The sequence below is a fragment of the Lissotriton vulgaris genome, chromosome 11 (assembly GCF_964263255.1).
Source record: "Lissotriton vulgaris chromosome 11, aLisVul1.2, whole genome shotgun sequence".
Lineage (NCBI taxonomy): Eukaryota > Metazoa > Chordata > Amphibia > Caudata > Salamandridae > Lissotriton > Lissotriton vulgaris.
Window position 1 is genome coordinate 281,211,844 of NC_141699.1, and position 19,710 is coordinate 281,231,553.

At 42.3% G+C, this 19,710-nt stretch overlaps 1 protein-coding gene across 2 annotated transcripts in view; it reads left to right on the forward strand.

Moving 5' to 3' along the window:
• LOC147679671 (serine dehydratase-like) overlaps positions 1-19,710 on the forward strand; it is a 162,979-nt gene that overhangs the window by 139,629 nt on the left and 3,640 nt on the right. For both annotated transcript variants that reach the window (XM_086943255.1, XM_086943256.1), the window contains exons 5-7: positions 10,587-10,675; positions 16,236-16,463; positions 17,387-17,511. In XM_086943255.1, coding sequence (XP_086799381.1) covers positions 10,587-10,675; positions 16,236-16,463; positions 17,387-17,511 — 442 coding nt within the window. The remainder of the gene's footprint in view (positions 1-10,586; positions 10,676-16,235; positions 16,464-17,386; positions 17,512-19,710) is intronic.

Genomic DNA, 19,710 nt, shown 5'->3' on the forward strand with positions numbered 1-19,710 from the left:
AATACGATCAATTTCTCGTATTTTTTCAGCTGTTTCAATTTGCATTACTTTCCATGCCTCGATGTAAGCCGCATATACACTTGCCGCTATGAAACGTTTTTGACGCTGCTTGCGTGGTCCCATAATGAAATTGCGCAAGTCAGCACCATCTTTAAGTAAAGATAGGTGTTGCTTAATTTCTGCCAGTGTGGATGATTCTAGCCATTCAAAGCACAGTTTCCCTACACTGTATGTCGTTACTATCCCTGGATGTTGTCTCTGGGAGTATCTAGGGTCTGATCTGGTCATTTTTAACCCCTGTGTTTTGTTCAGGAATCTATCTTGACAGTTATTCGTGTCAGTAGGCCAGATTAACCACTTTTTCCAATCAGGATGTGTTCTGTTTAGATGTAAAAATGTTGATACGTCTATTTCAACCTCTGTGGTTGCATTATCAGGTATTGGCTTTGGAATAGACGGTTTGTTAAGGTCTTTAATCTTAGCTAGGCCAAGACAGGTTGTTTGGTGAATTGTGTCATTTAAGAATATTATTTGTTCTGGGATCATGCAGGCTCGAAATAATGCTTCTAGACCTTGTACCTGCCAATCTTTTGTACCCCAGATGGTTTTTGTTTCAATGTTGTTTTCCCAAAAATCAAAACCAAATGTCATAATTTTTTATAAAATGCTTCTGAATATATCAATTTAGTATTTGTCAGCATTGTTTTCAACGCTGTTTTATCCAACAGTTTATAATAAAACGTTTCTGCATCACTTGTGTTAAACCCTGAGAAGTACTGGAATTTCTCATAGAATGTTTTCAAACTACTTTTAGGTGGAGTAGCACAATGTTCCCATTGGTTATATTTAAAAACATTTCTAGGTTGTGCAGATTTATGTAAGTAGTGGTCTGCGTAATGTGAAAAGCAGTACATCTGTTCATAATTAGACGAACCTTTTAAATAATCATGTTCTGTAAATCTTGCTGACAACACTAAATCCGACATCATATTATTTATACTGTCAAAATCCCAATCATCAGAGAATGTACTCGGTTGTACAAAGTCACTTAATGAAACCTTGAACTGGTGAGGATATTTCAAGATTTCGACCGGGCCATATACTTCATAGTCAGTCTTGTTCCATACTACCCCGCCGGGTATTGGAATGGCTGTGACATTTACTGATGATAGTCCTCTTTTCTTGACGTGAGATGATTTGTGTGGTTTCAGGACTAAGTTGATGTTCTGACTTGCTGTGTCCATTGAACTGTATTTCCCCTCAATGAATTTTCCCAAACAAAGTATCATGATGAGCCAAAGTAGGAGAAAAAATACACCTAGCCCAAACCAGAACTCTAACCATGGAGAAATAAGATAAGATTCCTTGAGTTGATGAAAGAGTTCTGTTGCCTTTTCTTTAAAAGTCTTTGTTTCTGGCGTCACTTCAGGGTCGTTTTGATCTTCAGAAAAGGTATCGTAGTTGATGAAGTAGCCAGAGGCAGTTCTGTCAATTGTTGGAATTGTTTTCTCAATTTGTCTTTCATTAGCACATTCTGATGCCACATCATTGTATACTGGTGTTTCATGACGAACTGTTTCAATCTGTGTTTCAAGGGGCACAAGTTCCATGGCATTATTGCATAGTCCCTCTCTGTGCACTGCAGGTTTATCAAATGTGATTAGTCTTTCAGTTTGAACCTCTTGGATTGTTGCAAATGTGGGTATTCTGTTATTTCTTGGGAGTCCACTTGGCCTACTGTTGATTATAGGCCACATGATTGTGGTTTTACCAGGTCGATTGTTACAACTCGGTTCTCCTTTTTACCAGCAAGAGGCGGTAGTACTACTGATCTTGTTCCGTTGATTGCCAAGACAGGTACTGCTTTTCTGTAAGAAGGCCCAAATTCCTTCTTCACCGCTATTTTCTCTCTGACCAGATCCCCAATCTTTGGAATCCAGACAGGTCTTGCTGGGACTGGTGGTGTGTCTTCAGTGGTAGTTGACTGTTGCTTTATTTTTGTGTTGCTTAAGGATTTTCTTGTTTCATTCAAGTCCTGTAAAACAGCCAAACGATCTTTGATGTCAAAGTCTTTATTCTTGTCTTTTACCACTGAAGCCTGACTATCAAGATCCTGAATATGCATTTTAGTTCCGAACAATAGTTCGTACGGGCTGGAACCTTTTAGAGAATTTCTTGGCAAATTATTTAGACTATGTTGGACACTTATTAAATGTTTGACCCACCCATCACCCGAACCTAATACCTTCGCCGTTATAGATTGCTTTATGTCTCGGTTTTTTCTTTCCACTACACTGTTCCCCTCAGGGTGGAATGGACAAGAGAATCGCGACCCAACGCCCATACTGGCCATGGCCTCCTTATAAGCTCGAGAGCTGAAAGCAGGACCCTGGTCAGAATGGAACATGGCAATTGCGTATGTGCTGATAAAGACTCGCAGATCTTTTATAACAGTTTTGGCGTTAGCCGAGCGCTGGGGCCACATTTCTTAAGTGAATGTAGTCTTAAACAATTAATAGGACGCTGGATTGCATATAGACATTATTACCCTGTCCACAAACGGTAACTGGGCAACAGACTGGACCGGTTCATTACTGCGATCTCTGCTGCAGTCTTGACAGTTTTTTGCAAATATTTGATGTTGCACGCTCATCCCCGGCCACCAGTACTCTGATTGTAATTCAGTCAGAGATTCTTTGATCTTTTTGTGCCTTGGACCTTCACCCATGTGTGCGTCTGCTATTAATAACTTTCTCTGGTTCGTGTTTGGAAATACCATATCCCCCACTCCAGGGATTCGAGCAAAAGGAACGAAGTTTGCATCAATTACGTATGCATAATTGAGTGGATAGTTCATGGGTAGTGCTGCACAGTGGCCTATTAAGGACGTTTTTACTGCCAGCATGGTTTCCCCGTCTATATATTTTTCTGAACGCTTTTTTTGTGGCTATGGAAGCCGGTTTAGTTACTTCCGCTATGGCTGTGTTAGCCAATGAATTCCCTGCAACGTGAACGCCATCACGTTGATGACTCAGAGTGTGTATCACGTGAGTCTTTTGTAGTTCTTTCTGTAAAAGAACTACTTGTTTCCAAAGCATTTTATGCTTGATTGTGGCACCTGTGTCATCTTTGTAATCATTTTGAACCCAGCTCTGTAACTCATTATTGTAAGAGTGGACGCAAAAATGCGAATCGCACACGATTAGTGTCGGGAATTCACGTTCTGCATTTTCAAGCGCCATTTTTAAAGATCTGATTTCAGCTCGCTGAGCCGAACATTTTCTCAGGGATTCAGTTTTTGTTATTTTCGGTCTGAATTTACCGCAGAGCCAGTGACCTTTAACAATCGCGCAGGCTGCATCGTAGGATTTATTTTCTACATTGTAATGCTGTACAAATCTGTCTGTGTAGATTATACAGGAGTACTGTTGGAGAGGAAGAATTTCGATTGGCAGAGGATATTCTTTTTCATAAGTTAAATCATTCATTTTTTTCCTGTGTGGGGTGAAATAGTATTTCACGTCTTCTGCAGCAAGAGAATTTTCCCACTGTATCCATTTCGGATCCAGTGACACTGTAGGCAGGTTTACTCGGCTGAATAGTGCCTCGAAGGCGGATTCTGCTGTGAGAACAGTGATCCTTTTGCCGTGTGCTAGTTCTCGTTCATTCGCTATTGCAGTTTGTACTGCTTTCACACTATTTTCTGTGAGACTGAATGTTTTTTCTGCTTGTGTGTACAAGTGAGATTTGTAAGCTATTGGTACCGTTTCTCCCTCATTAGAGGTCAGGTACGTGAATCCGCATCTTCCAGGGATGACTCGGATTACAAGATAGCGTGTATTGTCACGTGTATCTAATTTTGTTTTTGCTAACATGTCTGTTTGCAGTGATCTCCAAATTTCTGTGTGTTTTTGAGTCCAGTTAATTGGTTTAAAATCAGGTTTAATTAGTTTGTAGAGAGGTTTAACCCTCTCCGCGTAATTTAGAATGTAAGTTCTTCCGAAATTCAGGAAGCCTAGAATCGATTGTAAGTTCTTCAGCGTTTTTGGTGCTTGGAGTACAGCGCACTTCTCTAAGAAGTTGTCCGCTAGGCTTTTTCCTTCACTTGATAATTCGTATCCTAAAAATAAGACTGTCAGATGGGCAATTCTTGACTTTTTAAAGTTGAATTTGTAACCCTCTGCAGCGAACCCAAGTATTATGGTGTTCACCCTTTTCAAGTGAGTCTCCAAGTCGTCGTCTGTTATATAGATGTCATCGACGTAAGATAATGCCTCATCATCATATATTTGTAGTAACTCTGTTACTCTGGCTGAGAATAGTCCTGGGCTCTTCTTGAATCCCTGCGGGAGCCTACAGAAATTTTTCTGTGACCCCATTACTGAGAAAGCGGTCAAGTACCTGCTTTCTAGTGCAATATTTTGACAAAAGAACCCATTAGATATGTCTAATGTTGTTTTATATTTTTTGTGAACTATGTTATTCATTAGTGCAGCACTATGCGAATTTTGTACTGCAAATGTTTTGCAACATGAGTTAAGGTGTCTGTAGTCCAAGATAAGATGATATGAATCGTCCGGTTTGGAGACAGGAAACAAAGGATTGTTCATTTGAGAGGTGCATGTTTCAATCACCCCCTGGTATTCAAGTTGATCTAAAATCTCCCTGACCTGTTTTCTAGCTTCTTGCTTAATTGGATACTGCTTTGTGCAGTCGGTTGGCTTTTTAACTGGATTTTATGAGGAGGAGAGTCCTCATCCCATCCTACATGATTTTTATATAATGCTGGTGCCTGGGCTACCGCCCATTTCCTCGCATATATATATTTAGTGTGAATTGGAATGTGATTTGAGAAGGCAGGCATAATCATTTCTTCGCCATGAGGGCACTCCCTGACAAACTCTGGGGGCCAATCTTTCTCAGCTAACAGGATGTCATAGCCTTTTGAGAGGTTATCCCAAAATAGACCCCTTATTTTCCTAGTCTTATCTCCCTCTATACGCAGTGTTATTTCGTATATCTTATGAGGTTCGCTAACTCTGGTGTCGGCAGTTTCTACTTGAATGTATTCATTCGTGTCCACTGTCTCCAGATGACTCACCAGGATCTTGCGAGCTATGGTGATTTCTGCTGCACTGTCTAGCATTGTCTGTGCCCACTCCCCGTTTTTCAGCTGTGTCCTCAGTATTCTCGGCATGTTTGATTACTCTAATACTGGCTACCTTCTTTCTTGGAAATTGTGAATATTACTTTGAGCAGGTTCCTTGTCTTTGGACTTGATGTGCTCTCCTGGGTCTGACCGTCCTCTTCTTTCCGATTTCTGCGAAAAAGATCGAGAGGGACGTGTATCAATACTTTGATATCTATCAGGTTTTTTCAAGTTATCCCTATTTCTAAGGTTATATCTTTTCTCAGAGTGCTCCCTCTGGGGAGACTGGTGTTCTCGAGTCGGAGTCCTTTCCCTCCTTCGAGGAGGCCTTCCTCTGGACTGGAAAACTTTTTCTTTGGGAGTGGATTGTTTATTTCCATCCCAGTTCTTTTTAGGAGTGTTTGAATTATTTTTAATAAATAATTTTTCAGGATTTTCGAGTAGTTGGGGTTTTACTGGTTTCCCACCCAAGCTGTCTTTACCTAATTCTTCATAACATTTTTCTATAATTCTGGCAAGCTCAATTGGTTGATCTGTTATATCTGTTTGATTCAATTTCTGGCGGATCGCCACAGATGCTGCTTCTCCTTTTATATTGGCTAGTAATATAGCCGAGACCTGCTTGAAGTCTTTCAGTAATTTCATACCAAGAGTTAAAGCAGGTTCTGGACCGTATTCATTCTGAATCTGTTTTAGCACATCTGGTATTACCGCCATGGACGGAACACCATGTGTTTTCGTGTAAATGGAAGCAAAGACTGTACCCCAAGTGTCACAGTCCTCCACATGTGGTGCGACCCCCATTGGAAGGCAGATGGTCAGAATTCTGTGTTTCTCCATAGGGGTAGTATTCGGAAATACTGCCTCTATTTGAGTAATTTTCTGCGCTAACCAGAAAGGAATTTGTTCCCGTTTTATGGGTGTTTTACCAAGACATGATTGTATGTTCTGTGGTGTAATTTTATTTGTGTTCCCCTGATGAGGGGTCAGCTGTGGAACATTAACAGCTGTTTGGACTGTTGCAGTACGCATTACATATTGGACTAATTGTCTTTGTATTTTAATTAATGTTTTTAGCTGTGCTAAAAGTTCTTCTTTTGACATTTTATCAATGTCCGGATGTGGTGCGTAGCTGGCTAGAACCGGCCACGTTGCTCCTGGTCTACCTAGTGGACCGAGCCTGGTAATATGATCATTGTGTTTTAGGGCGCCTTTAAACCAGAGCAGATGCTCTTGGTATTTTAATGGGATTTCAATCTCCTCGAAAGGAGCGTACTCTTCCGGTGGATCCTCTATTTTGTAATAGTGGAACTCGTGTGTTGCAGCGTTTGCCGCTGAAAATTTTATCCAAGAATAGAATACCTCTGTCTGCCGATATTTGTGTGCCTCTATCACGAAGACGACTGTGCCACCTTGTGTGGTCAGTCCATTTTCCATAAGTTTTAACGTTTTAGTTTTTCTTATGTTGACCGGGATGATTATTGCACCCGGTTAATTAATTCCTGTTTCATCGGGACCCTGCTGAGTCGCATTTACTGCGGCTTCAGTGGTTCCGTTGTTCCCGCCTTCTCCTGGCATTTTACTGTCAGGAAGGTCTTTTGTTGCAGATCAAGTTTCAAGGAGACAAAGATTAGGTGCACAATATTTTGGAACACTGTATCCTTCAACGTTGAATAAACCAGAGCTTTACATAGGAATCTCTTCCTACTAAGTTCGGGCAGATTTTAACCTTTCACCCACTCCAGACGTCTATTGGAGTATTTACGGGAGAAAGGGTCTGTGTTAAAAAGCACGACTGAGCTACTTTAATGTCTTGCATTAGTTTTATCGCCTTACCAAACGTAATAGTGGAACTCGTGTGTTGCAGCGTTTGCCGCTGGAAATTTTATCCAAGAATAGAATACCTCTGTCTGCCGATATTTGTGTGCCTCTATCACGAAGACGACTGTGCCACCTTGTGTGGTCAGTCCATTTTCCATAAGTTTTAACGTTTTAGTTTTTCTTATGTTGACCGGAATGATTATTGCACCCGGTTCATTAATTCCTGTTTCATCGGGACCCTGCTGAGTCGCATTTACTGCGGCTTCAGTGGTTCCGTTGTTCCCGCCTTCTCCTGGCATTTTACTGTCAGGAAGGTCTTTTGTTGCAGATCAAGTTTCAAGGAGACAAAGATTAGGTGCACAATATTTTGGAACACTGTATCCTTCAATGTTGAATAAACCAGAGCTTTACATAGGAATCTCTTCCTACTAAGTTCGGGCGGATTTTAACCTTTCACCCACGGATGTACCATGTTACAACGCATACCGTTACAACTACCTACTATTACAACGCGACCATTACAATGCATACCATTACAACGCATAGCACTTTGAGGTGCTGGATAGTGGTAAGTATAATTTACTATTCTAACTCCAGTCCCCGTGGACCCTAGGGAAGGTGTTGGATAGTAAATTATACTTATTCCCTATCCTAGAGCGCCCCCCAGCGCAATGCGTTGTAATGGTATGCGTTGTAAAAGTCGCGTTGTAATGGTAGTGCGGAGTAAAAGATGCGTTGTAACGGGTGTATACCTTCACCCACTCCAGACGTCTATTGGAGTATTTACGGGAGAAAGGGTCTGTGTTAAAAAGCACGACTGAGTTACTTTAACGTCTTGCGTTAGTTTTATCGCCTTACCAAACGTTGGGCGCCATGTAGTGTAGTTCCTATTTTCCCTATAGGCCCTGCGCATTGGAATAACATAAACAGCAGTGTAGACGTAGAAGTGCGGTCTTCTCGGTCTCTACTGACTATGTTAGACTTAATTGGGTTTGTACCAAATAGCTCAGAGGTCACTGGAAACTTTCTTGACTGAATAGGAAGTGATCAGCTTCCCTGGCTCAGACAAGAAGGGATTCAGTTTTCCAGCAACCGCATAAACATGACAACTTTGCTCCTTAGAATAAGAGTCAATCTCTAGAGTCGTGTGAAACAATAGACAGCTATTTCACTCAGTCAGTTGTGCAGATTACTTTCACCAGTATGCAGAGACTAGAGAGACGGGCGTTTTCAATAAAAGGTAATATTTATTGAACAGTCTTTCTTCTCATGCAAGAGAAATGAATTGCCACAATTGCAAGACTTGTTATTATAAAAAGTGCGTACAGTAAAATGAGTATTGCGAAATAATACTGTAAAAGCATTGATATGGTTTCTTAGCCATACAATAGTTAAAATGAATAAAATATATACATTCATATATACATTTAGCTAACGTCCTCAACCGGTGCTTCTAACTACGCCTACCCCGGTGTACCTGACCTAAGCCTAATACTTGGGAGGGAGTAAGTAAGTAGCAGTTTAAGTTAAGTTGGTTTTGCCAAGGGTTTGCTTCAAGAATTCTCTCTAAGGGTTTAGTCAACACCGTACCTCTGGAATAGAATGTTGGAGGTCTGGTATCTCCCCTCAGGACTCGATATTCCAGTTACCCGCAAGGGTAGGCTGGAAACGCCGGAGCTGGATTTTCTCGGCAGGAGAAAAGACAGCGTCTTTCTCAGCGCGTCAAGGAGGAGGAGGGGCAGCGTCCGTGGGCTTCTCGCATCTGCTGGGCTCTGCAAGGGACAGCTGTTCTGCTCCTGTATTCATCACCACCATTGCATTTGCTTAAGGCAAGGTTGGTATTATTTATACCTGAAAGGTGCCTTGTTTGACGTAAGTTTTTGGACATAAGACGTCAATAAAGATGTCACTAAGAACTGGTCGTTCTTACAGTGCTCATTAGAGTTCTATCACTAATAAAAGCAAAGCAAGCGGGCCTTTCCCAGGTTGCTGGGGGTTTTATCTGTTGAAAGAACTCAGTGTGTAATCTAGGAATCTAAGATAGTGGCTTCTGCTGTGTCATGTACTGTAATGAGCTGCAGAGACGAGTTTCTGAAATATGGCTCTGATCGTTTATGCCATTATAGGGGTATGGATTGATTATAGCCGTATAGGGGCATATGGTCACAATATTGATCGGGGTCCTAGATAAAACACGACAGTTCCTAACTATATATACCTACTGGCGACAGCCAGTAGGTAATAGTAATATCTATATCTCTCTCTCTCTCTCTCTCTCTCTCTCTCTCTATATATATATATATATATATATATATATATATATATATATATATATATAATATATCCTTCAACAGGCTATTTCATAAATGTGTTTCCTAGATGAGCTGTTACACTGTTCTACAAATGCACATCACCAACCACTGCTATTTTTGCAGTGGGGTCGAACATCTTATCCAATGCCCTTGTGACCGTGCGACCCTTAAGGCCATACACAATTTATTGCTGTACTTCTTTTTGCTGTAGTCCGGAGTCAAGCTATCCTGGATGATAAGGGGTGAATCCCCGAAACCGGTCCTAGGGTGCTTGTTTCCAGTTCAGGGAGGACCTGGCTTGGCAGTTTGATCTGGACTATTGCTATGAGGCACAGGGTCAAGACTGATTTGCATATGGCTGGGTTCAAACTGGAATGGCATGGTGAGCAAAAAAACGATGGATTTAGGCCCAGATCCCTGTACTGGGGTGAATGATGACATTGTTCTGCATTCTGTCCATCAACTGTTCTTTTTGCATTTGTCACCCCGAGTGGAACGGGTATGCCCAGACATGGGTCCCGTGCTCTCCATGCCACTGGAGTCAACCTATCCTGGCTGATGAGGGGTGAAACCCCGAAACTGGTCCTAGGATGCTTGTTTCCAGTCCAGGGAGGGCCTGGCTTGGCAGTTCGGGCTGGACTGTTCCCATGAGGTACAGGGTCAAGACTGATTTGCATATGGCTGGGTTCAAACTGGAATGGCATGGTTAGCAAAAAAACAATGGATTTAGGCCCATATCTCTGTACTGAGGGGAATGTATGACCTTGTTCCGCATTCTGTCCATCAACTGTTCTTTTTGTACTTCTTTTTGCAGCACATTCCTGCCGTTCGGGAAACTCGCTCATGACTCTCGTGCAGCTCAATAGCTACATAAATAAAAAAAACAATTGCACCTCTTCCCTAACCAACAGCCTCTTGTCAACTTAAAACACTTAAATAGAGGTTTGCAGCACTTTCTCATATTTTAATATGGTTTTCTACCATAGATGCATGAGTGCGCTTGGGAACGATCTGTTTTACTTCCTGCTATTACAGTACCATTACCATAGATAGCTTTAACAGTGCACTTTATTTATTCCATGTAGCACCTCTTTCTGATGCATTCCTGGGCAAGCACAACTATGCGTATGCTCTACAGTTATGGAGTTGCATCTCCTCTTCTGCATTGCAAGATTGCATTCCTGACCAGACTTGCTTACATTGTTTCCCTACTTTCCACTCTGGGCTTTCTGTTGGAGATCAGAAAGAGAAGGTTCATACATTTCATGAAACACTCATATTAATCTTATTCCTTTTATTTGCAGGCATGGGATGATGCCAATGAACGAGCACTGGAGTTAGCCAAAAGTGAGGGTTGGGTGTATGTACCTCCCTTTGACCACCCTCTTATCTGGTAAGAAGATATCTGGGGTGCATATTGTGAGGTTGATTATCCATTGACCATGGCCAATTTCTGTAATATGCTGTTCTGAGGGATTCTTAGTTGTTTAGATCCACTTTGACACCTGCACTCCTGTAAGTAGATCTACACATTGATGTATTTCCCTTCTTTGGAAAGAAGACGACTCGTCTTTGTATTCAGTGTTAATCCTCATTTGCTTATCCAATAGTATGATAAGGTAATTCCTGGAGTAGGAGTTAATTGCACATTTCTCCATTGATCATTTCCTAACAATGACAAAGGGAAGTCTGGAGAAAATGTGTGTATGTTTCACCTCTGACTCGTACTTAATTTGGCCAAGGCTTGCCTGGAGTGAATGTTGAGTGCCTGTGTCTACATGTATAATCCCATGGTCTGGCAATAAAATACAAACGTCATGAAATGTAACATTATTGTGTAATATATGTCACATTGCAGGTCACAGAAGTGGTTAGTTGTCACTTAAATGATGGGACAAATCTCTGATATAGGTATTGGTAAAATAATTTGGGATGCATGTGCTATATCCCTACTTGGATGAAACTTTGAAATGGTAAAAGGAGTGTATGGTGGAACATAAGGAATAGTATGTCAGCATCTGATTTTGTAAGGCCCGGCTCTGCTGGAGTAGTAGCAATAACCATCTGTCTTGTATCCCAGTTTGTTGATTTTGCTATTTAATTTGATAACAAGCTGTGGCTAAGTCCCATCACTCATCTTCAATTTACACACATGATCTACTGTACTCCTTTTGCTATTGCTCTATCAAATGATTCGTTCTAGTCCCTCAATGGAATACTCTGTAAAATCCTTTCTTAGGTCATTTCTTTTGAAGAGATGGGGTTATTAAGAGAGGTCAGTGATCTTTTTTCCGGGGACATCCATCCTGTGAGTAATTCTGGGATAATAGGGATCTAGGGCCCAGATGTAGGTAATAGCAAATTACCGAATGGTAAATACCGAATTTTACCGATTCGATATTTACTATTCGGTAATTGCTATGTAGGTAAAATATTCGGTAAAAATACCAAATCGGTAAGATTCGGTAATTACCGATTCGGTAATTACCGAATCTGTATTTGCCATGGACTCCTATGGGCCTTGAAGCCCATAGGATTCCATAGCAAATACTGATTCGGTAATTACCAAATCGGTAAATGTACCGATTTTACAAGGGGGACAGGGTGTCACTTTGACACCCTGTGTCACCCCTGTTTCTAGCTTGTTTGCCATGTGACACACATACATGCCCTTAGGGCATGTCTGTGTGCCACATGGCACAGGTGTACATGCACAGATGTGCATGTACACTGGAATTCGTTATTTACCATGGAATAGTAATCCATGGTAAATAACGATCCGGTAAGGGCCTGTGGCACTGATTACAGTGCCACCTACATATGGATTTACAGAATCGGTATATTTACGGATTCGGTATTTTACCGATTCTGTAAATTTACCGAATCGGTAAATATACCAATTATGTAAATATGAGGCCCCCTACATGTCAAATCCCAAATACCGGTCGGTAACGGCCGAAATAGGCCATTACCGACCGGTATTTGGCGCCCTTAGTATGAACGATTTGATGCTGGCCTTTTAGCAACCTGGCAGTTTCATGGATCTTCCAAATGAGTTCCTGAATAGACATAGGGAGATGCGTATTCCATGGCTTTGGTTAAAATAAGAGTTTCCACAGATATAGAACCAATAGATTGAATGCATGAATGAAACATGCTCCTCTCCTTCTCTTTCCCCGGTCAAAGTGGCAAGTAGCATTAGAGCAATGTGTCCCCAGTTACTTTGCTGAAGGAGATAGCTAATGGGAATGTCCTTGATGAAGAGCGGAACCTTAATAAAGGTTAATGAAGGAGATAAATTTAGTAATAAAAATACACAATTTCAATACATGCCACAAAAGGCGCGATTATGGGTGGGCCGCAAAACAGCCAAGTATCCTCCCTTGTCCCAGAGTTACTAATATCCTGGGCATCAGCATACTTCTGAATTAATGTATTTAGGAAATAACATGTAGATGAAAGGACTTTCACACTTATTCGTTTATGTTTTTCCCAAGGTTCTTTCAGATATTTCACCCCTCTTTTAGCAGGCAGAAAACTCAGGTGAAAAACATTGGACCCAGAGTATTCCATTGGATCTTGTTGCTCCCATTACCAGCCCCATTGAGATAACTGGGACACTCATGGGACCAGATGCACAAAGCCCCTGTTGCAGTCGCAAACCCTGCGATTCACAAAATCACATTGTTTGCGACCGCAAAATGGAATGTTGTAATCCCCTTTTGCGATTTGGAAAAGCATTTCAGACTCTCTCAATGGATTTACCAACCAATATTGAATTACATTTCGGAAGGGGCGATCAAGCGGTGTTCCCTTCTAAATGTGTTTCAGTATTGTATGTATCAATGCCATTGATTTTTTACCAACACCTCAAAGGAGATGGTAACCGAGTCACAGAGGGGAAGGTGCTTCTTTGTGAATTGTGGGGACCGCCTCAGTGGGAATAGGCATTAGTCTAAGGGACCACTGCCAGCTCTCCACAATGTTTTCCCAAAAAGGAAACATAAAAAAAGGTTCATCTGGTTCTTTCAAAGAACACGGGCTGCTTTAACAAAAACACGATTATCATTTGGGAAACCAGACACAAGGATGGTGTTTTTCCAGTTCCATGTTGGCCACCCTCCCTGTGTTTGAAGCAGCCAAAGGGTATGAACGTGTAAAGAAGGGCGCACAGTTCAATGCTCTGCTGTTAGAAGGGATTATAAAACGTGTAGGAAGGATGGGAAGTTTGTTGTGGTGTGTCAGAAAAGAAGGTACTCGAAGACCAGAGGGAAAGAGTGTTGTGTGTATGCTTGAGGAGAGGAAAGAAAAGAACACTGGAAAGTGTTGTGGGACATCTATGCAAGGAGAAGATTTTACTGTATAGGCTGAGGTAAGCGAGGGAGCCTGCCACCTGAACCTTATAGAGAGTATGATGTATGGACCATGTATGGCAGAGCTTGGAAAACATAGATTGTATTTACTGGTGGAATTAGGCCTGGGCGGAGCTGGCGTAGTGCCCCTACGCGTAGCTCCACAGTGCTTTCTCTGTGGAGCTACGCTTAGCTCTTAATAAAAAAACACTACATTGTAAGTCACGCGCAAGGCTTACAACATAGTGTTTTTTTATGAAGAAGGACGTCGAGGACGCGAGAGGACAGGAAGGAGAGCGGTCAGGCAAGGGAGGCTGCAGAAACACAGCTAAGTGCCTTCTTTATATCTTTTTACAGCATTTGGGAGTGGAGAGGGAATGGTTATCTCCGCTCCGCCATGGAGGCAGAGTTTTTGCCTACTCCGGGTTTGCCACGGAGTGGCGAGTAGGCAAATCTCCGCTAGCGTAGCAGAGTTACCCGCCCAGGTGTAGTTCAAATGACCTTGTTTACACTCCTTTCAGAGAGTTTCCGCGCCATGCTGAAGGGAGTAAATTGTCACCTACAGAATTCGTTTGAAGATGTATACTGGGGTGCTGATTGGTGTAAAGCAGTCACTGTTGGTTGAGTCAAAGATAGGAAGGAAGAGCATAATAGGGCCAGAATTGTGAAACAGAAGTGTGATATTCTGTTTTAGAACTGGTCTTCGGATTTCTGTATACTCTGTAGCAACACTTGTGCCTTTAGAAATACCTCCTTCCATTAATCAAGAGCCTTTGCAGAACTGTAATGCACACTACATATGTATTAAGTAAGTAAGATTCAAGTCATCAGGCCTCTGCACTCATGAAATAACTTCTGCTCTGAGAACAGTTTCTCTAGTGTAACACGAATTACAGAAATAATGAAACAAAACATTTTCAGGGCAAAGCATAATTTGTTATTTACACTATGAATTACATATGAACATGCAAGGATGTTTTCATGATGCAGCCAAAAGCCCCTTCCAGCCCATTCTTCCACTGGGCATATTAACACCAGCTGGGTAGCATTTCACCTATTACTACCCGTTTACCTCCATAACCCCTTTAGCACGGCGCAAAATCCGCCCCGCTACGGGCGTTCTATTGCGCGGGCGGGGCCGCGTCGGCCCTACGGATGTGCGCAGCACTACTGAGGTAGTACTCGCGTTGGCCGTTGGCCAACGGCAGCAACAAAGGGGTTAATATAGCTATCAAAGGCTGAACGTTGGCCAATTAACCTTTACAGAATGGCTGCCTCTGTGTTAAACCATAACTGTATTTCTTTCAACAACCTTTAATCTGTTTGAGCTACAGACACATTTTACCTAAAACCTGCAACTGTGCAGCAGATCGTGAAAAAAGTGACAAGTGCAGTAAATTCGTAATTTTGAGGCAAATGCCGCAGCTGTATAATTCCAGTCGAGCTTGTTTTTACCCTTTGATTTACCATCTTCTGCTCAGTAGGGATCTATCTATCTACAGTGAATATTGGGTGTATGATATTCCATTGTCTACCCCTATCTAGCTTAGGAGTTACGTAAAAGTGAGTGTTGGGTGCCTGCATTCATGAATGTTCATGCTCTGATCTGCTTCTAATGAGGGCCATAGAATTATTCTCAATCAATCAACAATCAACAAGATTTGTAAAGCGCGCTACTCACCCGCAAGTGTCTCAAGGCGCTGAGAGGGGGGGGGGTTTGTTACTGTTCGAACAGCCAGGTCTTGAGTTGTTTCCTGAAGGAGAGATTGTCCTGGGTCAGCCGAAGGTGAGTGGGGAGGGAGTTCCATGTCTTGGCTGCCAAGTAGGCGAAGGATCTTCCTCCGACGGTGGATTTGCGAGTACGTGGGACGGAGGCGCGGCTGGCGGATCGGAGCTGGCGGGTGGGTGTGTAGAATGTGAGGCGGCTGTTGAGGTACTTCGGACCCGTGTTGTGGAGAGCCTTGTGTGCATGGGTGAGGAGTCTGAACGTGATCCTCTTACTGACGGGGAGCCAGTGCAGGTCTTTCAGGTGGGCATAGATGTGGCTGTGGCGAGGGATGTCCAGGATGAGCCGTGCTGAGGCATTCTGTATGCGCTGGAGTCTTTTCTGGATTTTGGCAGTGGTGCCAGCGTAGAGGGTGTTCCTGTATTCCAGATGGCTGGTGACGAGGGCGTGGGTGACCGTCTTCCTGGTTTCGGTGGGGATCCATCGGAAGATCTTTCGGAGCATGCGCACGGTGTTGAAGCAGGAAGACGAGACAGCGTTGACTTGCTTGGTCATCGTGAGGGAGGAGTCCAGGATGAAGCCCAGGTTTCGTGCGTGGTCCGTTGGCTTGGGTGCAGTGCCTAGGGCAGGGGGCTACCAGGAGCCGTCCCAGGCAGAAGGGGATGGTCCGAGGATGAGGACTTCTGTCTTGTCTGAGTTCTGTTCAGTTCAGTTCAGTTCAGTTCAGTTCTCCACCATTGTTCTTGAGCAATACTTCATTCAGACAGAAACTTGGTGAGCCCAACCCCCTCTTATGTGTCTGTTGTTTTATCTTTGTAATGCCTGGTATACCTGATAGAGGTATGATATAGTTAGTCTTTCTGCTCTTCTTCCAGGGAAGGCCACAGCAGCGTCATCAAGGAGCTGAAACACTCCATGCCATGTAAACCAGGGGCCATCATTCTGTCTGTTGGAGGAGGAGGCCTACTGGTGGGTGTGGTGGATGGCTTGCAAGAGGTCGGCTGGGCTGATGTACCTGTTATTGCCATGGAAACCAAGGGCGCCGATTGCCTGAACGCATGCCTAAAGGCTGGAAAAAAGATCACTCTTCCAGACATAACCAGGTGAGTCTACAACTCAGATTGATTGACTAACAATGCGCTGACAGACTAGATACTGCTGCAAAGAGACGATGTAGGGAACTAGGACAAAATATAATGTTATAGAGTGGAACGGCGAGGTGCTTGTTTAATCATGGGTAACAGTTCTCTATGTCTCAGATGATTTTTCTCCAACCAAACTGCTCTACGTAAACCAAAAACATCGTCCTTCTTCAATTTCTCAGGGTGTTCCTGGTGGTGATTGGCAGTGTAAACTGACCTCTAATTCCTTCCTTCTAAATAAGGTGGGTGAAATTAGAGGACAACCTCTGATGACCTGATGGTGAAGAGCCGTTGGAGGGGTTTAATCACGGCAGAGATGGAGTAGTCTCCGCGGGGATTAAACCAAAGGGAAGACTTCAGTCTTGGCAGTATGGATATTCCGTCGCCACTGCAATAGTGTATCCATACACAATCAGATGCTTAATCTTTTAGTTCTCCATGAGGATTATTATATAGGAAATGTCCACTCTGTGGGTACACAAGAGAAGAGTGGCAACTGTGCCTCTCCTCGTGAACAGAATCTGAGCGAAAAGGAGATTCCTAATTTGTTGAATACAAAAACATGGTGATAACTGAAATATCCTGGGGAGAACAATGTTAGCAAGATTTTCACTTTGTCTCTCAGTATGATAAATAACCTACTCAATATTCATTTTCTTAGCAGTAGTAATGCATTGCAAATGTATTTTTTCAGTACCTTTGAAACACCCAGGGCTCCCTAACTTTGCTTGCTCTGTCAAGTCAATCTGCTGCCCTGACCTGCCATTTGGTGTAGCTCTGGTTCTTTCCTGGCCAGATCAGATCATAAGGTGTCTTCTTCTTGGAGTGTGAGATTACCTCTGGTTAAATGCTTCTATTGATTTACATCATTCCTGATTTTACAGTGTAGCAACGTGCTTAGGAGCCAAGTCCCCAGCAGAGCGTGCTCTGCAGTGTGCCCGAGAGTGCCCAATCATCTCCGAAGTGGTGGATGACCGGGAAGCTGTGGAAGCCATGGAGAAGTTCCTAGGTGAGCATTAGGACCGCTTACACTGAACAACTATAAAATACTGATGAAACAAATTCTCAAAGCAGGCCAATAGAATAACCGGATCAAATGAAACTTGGTAGGTACCTAGAATGTAGCAGTCATTGACACTCATATCCTAATGTACAAAGTGAGACAAAAAAAATCAGGCTTAATGGGCAGAACATGGTGTGCTCTACCACAATATCGAGATTTTAATAGTTCTGCAACAATATTGATTAACACTATATCAAGTAAGTATACAGAAGTAAGTGTAAATTCTTTATTCTGTACTATACACCTCCTCACCTTGAGGATAAAGAGTTATATTCTGATGTTGATATTGTTGCAGGTCGATATGTTGTATCGTGTTCTGAAATGCAACGAAAAGTTATTTACCAAATTTGTATTTTTAGTGAAAATTCTATTACATTATCACATAATCCAGTTACCAGCAAAAAACAGGAGCTAATGACGCAAAAACAAGTGGTGACAAATGTGACATATATTTATTTCTAAACTTACAGTAACTTCATGATTAACTTTTCCAGTGCTTAGTTTGCAAAAGAATAAGTGCCGTGGCACTATATTCTTCTCAGAAGCCCAAAATCAGCTCTGACAAATGTTTTTGGGGTTGCTGAATACCAAGAAGGTCAAGTGTTGATTTCACTTTCGTTGGCTGCCAAACACTCCTTTCCTTTTAACTCACTCATTCAGGTTCTTTTTCATCCCTGCTTTCTCCCTTTGTTGATGTTTTTCCATCTTTCTCTTCCTCTTGCTAACCCACTTCTTGACCTTCCTCTCTTTTGGTCTGGGTCAAAGTCTGATGATGAAAAATAAGTTGTGGTCCCCAAAAATGAATGCCGGTGGGCCCCACCTGCAACCAACGGCTCAAGTTAAGAATTGGCTTTTCCAGTAAACCTATATTGCTGGAGTCTCTGAATTGCACCACATTTTCATTCATATTATAATTGATGGATTCAGTCACCTGATTGAGGACAATTGCATTGGCATTAAAATTGGAACTGCACACAAGAAGCATAGTTTAGGTGACCAGGAAACTCACTGTTCACACTGAAGCCCTCCTTTAGAGTACAATTAAAATGACAAGTACTTGACATTGGCAGTGTGCAGCTCTTGGTAGCTTAGATGAAGAAGGCACCAAGACAAGTACTGACACTAGATGTGCCCTTCACACTCGTTCCATGCTATGTGAATCCTGCATTTGCATTCTGACCATCCTGGGCCAAAAAGCTTAGCTACCAGCCCACTGCTGCAAGACCTCCTTCTCTGAAAAAAATCTCCAAACTATAATTGATTTAATATCACTCAACGGGCATCTTCCTGTGTGATTACACCATTTGCTCCTACTCCAACACATTGACCTTATGTCTTTAAGATATGTCTCTTCATATTTACTCATGGTATTGGCCTTTAGTTGCCATCCAGATTTCAAACATATGATTAACCTAATTATCACACGGAAACAAATTAATCTACCCCCAAACTCCAGTAAGTATACTAGAGGATTGCTTTAAAATCCCATTCACTTTTGCTCCTTTAACCCATTTAATGATGGCATTTTATTGTAACTTTGTTCCAGCATTATTTATAGGAACCCACTGTCGTGTTTCCATCACATTTGGTCATTTTCCTTTGAAAGCCTCTCAGTTGCCATGGTGTTTAATCTTTTCCTGATGTGTATTATCTTAAATAGAGAAGCAATGGGAATGATACCACACTCTCCCGCCCATTGCAAACCCTACATAATATGCATGTACCCATTCAAAAACCTCATTCTTTCTGCTCTTTGATTCAGTTTTCACACTCTGACCTTTAAACTTGATCACCCCACACTTATGGATGAACTCCCTAGAGGCTATGGACTATCCCGGTCCTTTCACACTCAAAACTATTAAGCCAAATGTCTTCGTACACTATCATACTCAAAATGATTGCTGCTTACAAATGAATCTGCACACTGTTACACTTACACAAAAAGCCAACAACCAATTATATCTTCTTCTTAATTCTACTTTCTATCAGTGATATCTGGACAGTTGTCTAATCTATGGTCCTCACCCACTAGTGGCAGCAAATCCCCTTCAATCAGCTTTCCCAAAATCAATATTGTCCGCTTGAAAGATATTTTACTTGCTACTCCATGTTACCTCATGGGCGTTCCTTCAACGCTTGCATCAC